Here is a 5,863-nt window from a genome sequence, read left to right as displayed (position 1 = left end):
TCTTAGAAGAAAAAGTTGTTTCGAAGTTGAAAATTGATTTATAGATGACATGCATAATATATTTGGTTGATTATATTGGTTATGAAATGCTTTTTTCTGTAAAGAATCATTATGATAATCAATGACTGCTTGGATTTTTTTCTGAAAATGGGAAGAAAATATTCTCCATTTGATTATGATCCTGATTTGAAATGTTAAATGGGTGCTTTTTAAAATTCCCATTACTGTAAATGAAGTACATTTGGATAGCTACGACTGAAAACCTAAAACATATTCCTGCCACTGGATTTTAAGCCTTGATATATACTTAATCTACAGAATAACAAACCAGTTAACAGGGACAAATGGGTTGGAAAAGTCAATTTTGTTGAGATAAGATCATTTTGGCATATTTTCAGAAGTTTTGATCGCATGTGGGGTTTTTTTATTCTGTGCTTACAGGTAATAATTTGTCTGTTGTCCTTCGCAATCTATGTGTATGATTTTTCCCTTCATTCAATATCTAGCAAAATATATCCATTTCTGAAAGAGCTAATTTATCTTAGGCTATGATTATTGTTGCTTGGAATGGAACTGGGGATCCAAGTGCAATCATTGATGTGAATGTTTTCAAGAAGGTGCTTAGTGTGTTTATAATTGCTGCTATCTTGAAGCTTGGACAAGGTAGGTAATAGCAAATATTACCAGCACATATATTGCTTGTGGATATTTCTCAATAGCCATATTCATATTTTTGTACAAAATTTTAGGCTATATTGCTACTCTGGCTTCTATTCAAGAGCCCTTTGTTCTTCTATTTTAATGCTTGTTTGTTTAACATGCAACTGCTGATAGACATCAGAAGAAGATTTATTTAGTGATTTTTTTTACTTGCTATTTAAAGGCCATTTTTGTGTACCCACATTGTTTTAAACAATCTTGGCATTATGAAAGTGTAAGTTGCTTATGGTAATAATTTTTACTTTATGTTTATATAGGCAGCTATTCTGGATGTGATCCTCAGTTGGAAATCACAATGGAGCATGTCTATGCATGTTAAGTTGAGATACATTCTAAAAGTTGTTTCAGCTGCAGCATGGGTGATTGTTCTATCAGTTAGTTATGCTTATACTTGGGAAAATCCTCCTGGGTTTGCTCAAACGATACAAAGTTGGTTTGGAAGCAATTCAAAATTCGCCTTCATTCTTTATTATGGTCGTTGTTGTATACCTGTCACCAAATATGCTAGCTGCCATGTTGTTTTTGTTCCCACTCATTCGCCGTTTTCTTGAGAGGTCAAACTATAGGATTGTGATGCTTATGATGTGGTGGTCACAGGTAGGTGATATGGCTACCCTTTTTCCTATGCATACTTTTCGGCTGGTACACATAGGAACAATCATTTTTTGCCTCTGCACCTGAGATATACTGAATTTAAAATAGCTATTTTGATTCTTTGTAATTGGCAGCCTCGACTCTACTAGGGGAATGCATGAGAGCACATTTTCCCTTTTCAAGTAAGAATCTAGTTTTAGAAGTTCCTCTCAATTGTGAATAGTATTATTTTCCTTGGATCTAATCATAATGTATCATTGTTTATAATGTAAGGTACACAATGTTCTGGGTTCTCCTCATAATTACAAAGTTAGCTTTCAGTTACTATATAGAGGTGATGATTTATTTTCATTCATGATTTGTGGATAACTCTAATCTTTCCCTTCTTTTCTTAACTTCCCTTGATTGTAGAAATGAATGTATACTTTTTTGTCTTAAACTTCAATGTCTTGGTTCTTGTATTTTTTATGACCAACCTTTGTCAAATTGACTTTAGTTTAACTATATCATCTATAATATTAATGTACTAATTTACAGAAAAAATCAGCTTGTGTAGTCCCATTAAATGTGGACCACAATGTCTCAGCTTGTGTACTCAGAAAATGAAGCTCAAGGTTAGGATGCTCATAATTGGCCCGTTGGAATACATGTGGTTGTCAGCTATGATGACAACTTTCAGGCACCGGATGTTGCTAGTGGTGCTCCATCACCAATCCAGAATATAAGATCAAGTGGAGGGAGTAAGACAAATTAGGATTGAGAATTTACTTGTAATATGTTTAGAAAGTGAAACTATTTATATTTTGACAATTTAATTTACTTGTTGTTTGGATTAGTTTGACATTATCAACTTTGTTTTTTCAATGAATGAATGAACTTATCTTTTGATTATTATATTTATCAATTTTAATTATATTATGAAATTAGTTTATGTTATAACTTCATTATATTATGAAACATAATTGTGTAGTGGAATTTAATTATAATATCAAAATAATTAATATTATAAAATCAAATTATAAAATAGAATTAAATAAATTATTATAAATGTTAAAAATAAAATTAAAGTTTAATTATAATATGAAATTAAATAATATTATGAAATCAAATTATAAAATAGAATTAAATAAATTATTATAAATATTAAAAATAAAATTAAATATTTAATATTCGAATTATGACAGTTATAAAATGTATTATAAATGTCATACTGTATCAAGTGGCGGCGGTTAAAAATGTCATTATTTACGTTAGAATTGGTTTACCCAGTTTTAAAATTACGACATTTATAACTAACGCCAATTACATGCTTAAAACCGCCACTTTATACAATGCATAATATGGCGTCTGCTACAACGGTTCTCAATTGACCGCCACATTAAACTTTGTGGCGGGAAGAATTCTGGCGGTACGCGGTACCGCCACATACGTATAATGCGGCGGTTAAAACCGCCAGTTTTTACGAAAATAACCGCCGCATTATACACGTTTTTTTGTAGTGTTTTCCTTTCTTCTTTGTTAATTCCTTGTTCTAAGCTTGTTGTCTTGTTGTTTTGGTTCGGCTGTTCTTGTTTTCCAGCACCTATTTTATGTTCTTTGCCTTTTAATTTCACTTTGTTCGGTTCAGTTTGCTTATCATCCTTTTCTGTTCGGTGTGTTTTAATTTTACCTCTCTTTGTTGATTCAATTTGACAATATGTGGAACATCCAAAGGAGTTTGGGATTTGGTACTAGTTTTTGGTGAGTTCTTGTCTTAGAACAATGATCCAACTCTAAGAAAAGTGCCTCAAATAATGTCCAGCTCAAGGTGATTCCTAAGAATGTCAAGAATCATTCTCTATATGGCTAGTGGAATCACATCATGTGGTATCATGAGTCTTAGGTTCTTCTTGTTTAATTGTTGAGTTGTGTGTACTTTAATTTCAAGAGCTCTTTAATTTTCTTGCAATTTAAGTTTCTGTTTTAGGTGTTAATTGAGTTTTTCTTGCTGTTTTTCTTTTGTTACACCAAGTGCTTGTGAAAAGGTTTATGGCACTCATTATTCATATGAGTATGGTTGCTCTTTTGGAATGGCATTCTCCTTCCTAGAGTTTACCTTAAGCTTCCTTTCACTTGTTGTTATTTTTTTGTCATGTGTCTTTTAATTTTGTAATCATGTCAAGTTTTGTCTTAGTCATGTTATTCCATAATTGTCATTACTTCTAGTAGTACTTTTATTGTTTTTGATTGTTTCTTGCTTTAGTGTCATATAATTTTCTGAATTGATATTGATCCTTTGTGCATTTTCTTTTTAGAATTGAGTTCATACTTGTATTCTAGACCTATACAAGTTCCAATACATCATTTTCCATTATGTCTTTGCTAGTTCATAATTCTGTTTTTTATTCCTATTAGGATTCCTCTGTTTCTGAAAAAAGTGCTTACTGTTTTTCCTTATTGCAATTGATTTACTCACTGGAAAATTCTGAAATTCTGGATTTGTGATATTCAAAGTGTTAGAAAAGAGTAAAAAAAGAATCATTCAAAAATTCAAAGTACACAAAAAATGATAAATAAAATAAAAAAAGTGTACAATTTTCTGCCGAAAAGAATACGGTAATCTGGCAGCGATTTTAAAAAATTTATCTCAATTAATTGGCTTACTGTTTTTAATTGATTCCAGTGCCATTATTGAGTTAACATCTTGACGTTTCTGTGGTTTAAATTTCATAATCCAGTTCGCTCTACATCATTCCAGTTAAATCAGTGAATATCAAGCACAGTTTGCATTTTAAAAAAAAATATTTCCAGTAGCTAATTTTTTGTTTTCTTCATCTACTCTAGTGCTTTTCCTTAAGTATTCTTTTGTGTGCCTACTTTCTCATTGAGTTCTTTATTTTCTTGATTGTCTTTCATTCTTACTCTTTGAGTTTGTCTTACATATAGTTTTCCTTTTGCAATTACCTTTCCTTGCTTATACCTTTTCTTGTTTGTCTTTATTGTTTCATTGGTTTTGTGGTGGTTGCTTTTGAGATTGGTGTGCTTGCTTTGACATCTTTCATTTGAGGATTCCAAGACCTCAAGATCAGATTGGTGCAAGGACATTATTTCTTTGAGAGTGACCTCTTTTTCTGCCTCATTTCACTTCGGCATTCTTGCTGGCCACACTCACTGTTTTTGCTAATTTTTGTTGCTTAACTTGTTTGCTGTTTTTGTGTGTTTGCTGTTTTTTATTTCCAAAATGCTGTATTTTCAAGTGATGAATCATACAAGCAGAATTCTCCATCCAAAGCTTCAATCCTTGGTGAATTACATGAAGCACAAAGAACTATTAGACGATTGGAAGAGAAAATGCAAAAGATGGAGGTCCAACAAGCTAGACCATCTCCTTCTATCCATGATGGGCATCATTCTCATAGACCATCTTCAAGAGCCTCTTCAAATGATTTTGGCCGTGAAGAAGAGCATAGGAGAAGGAGGAATCCACCACAATTTCATGGACAAAGACCTCATCATCAAGGAGAAAGACATCACTACGGCAATGGTTACTACCAAGATGCAAAGGCTAGGCTACCTTCGGTCAAGCTTCCTTGTTTTAATGGCTCTAGTGATCCTAATGTATATTTAGATTGGGAGGCTAAGTGTGAACAAATATTTGAGATCCATGAGATCCAAGATGAGCATAAGCTTAAGCTAGCCACCCTAGAGTTTAGTGATTATGCCATGAAATGGTGGCATGTAATTGTAAAGGACATTATCTATCACAAGGGTCCTCCCGTGGACTCTTGGAACTCTTTAAAGGATCAAATGCGCGCTAGATTTGTGCCCCCACATTTTAGGAAAGACCTCATGTTGAGACTCCAACGGTTTCAACAAGGCACGCTAAATGTGGATGAATATTATAAAGAGCTAGAAACGCTTGTGCTTAAAATTGAATTAGAGGAAAGTGAGGAAGCTATGATTGCTAGGTTTGTGAGTGGTCTTAGGAAGGATATTCAAGACATTGTTGAGTTACAAGAGTATTCATCATTGGGCTCTTTAGTTCATCTTGCAATGAAGGTGGAAGCCCAACTTGCTAAGAAAAACTCTTTCAAAAATGCTTCCAATGATGGATACTACTCCAAGTCTTGGAGAAACAAAAATTCTTTTTCTAAACATCCTTCCAAAGATTCTTCTTTCAAACCCAAGGATCCTACGCCATCTACTTCTAGGCCTAAATCCCCAATTAAATCGTCTAGTCAAAAGTGTTTTAAATGTTTGGGATATGGTCACATTGCTGCTCATTGCCCTTCTAAACGAAGTATGTACATGCATGAAGGCATTGTAGTTAGTGAGCATGATTCCAATTCACCTAGGCATTCTTCACCTTCTAGACCATCAAGTGAAAATGAGGGTGAAAGTCCTTGTGATGGTGACTTATTGATGGTAAGACGTATGTTGGGCACAATTCCAAAATCTTTGAATGATACTCAAAAAGAAAATATTTTTCACACCCGATGTCTTATCAACAACAAGTTATGTTCCTTGATTATTGATGGGGGAAGTTGCACTAATGTGGCTAGTACAAGAG

At 33.3% G+C, this 5,863-nt stretch overlaps 1 protein-coding gene across 1 annotated transcript; it reads left to right on the top strand.

Annotated features, from left to right (window-relative positions):
- Positions 1-235: 235 nt before the first annotated feature.
- On the top strand, positions 236-2,068 carry LOC137831456 (callose synthase 3-like). Its single transcript, XM_090297780.1, is given in 7 exon segments — positions 236-441; positions 546-663; positions 982-1,166; positions 1,168-1,317; positions 1,449-1,459; positions 1,461-1,496; positions 1,975-2,068. Coding segments are annotated over 7 exon segments (624 nt in total). The 5' UTR covers positions 236-411.
- Positions 2,069-5,863: the final 3,795 nt, after the last annotated feature.

Source organism: Phaseolus vulgaris, chromosome 11 (assembly GCF_051622355.1).
Source record: "Phaseolus vulgaris cultivar YP4 chromosome 11, ASM5162235v1, whole genome shotgun sequence".
Taxonomy (NCBI): domain Eukaryota; kingdom Viridiplantae; phylum Streptophyta; class Magnoliopsida; order Fabales; family Fabaceae; genus Phaseolus; species Phaseolus vulgaris.
This window is presented reverse-complemented; position numbering and strand designations above follow the sequence as displayed.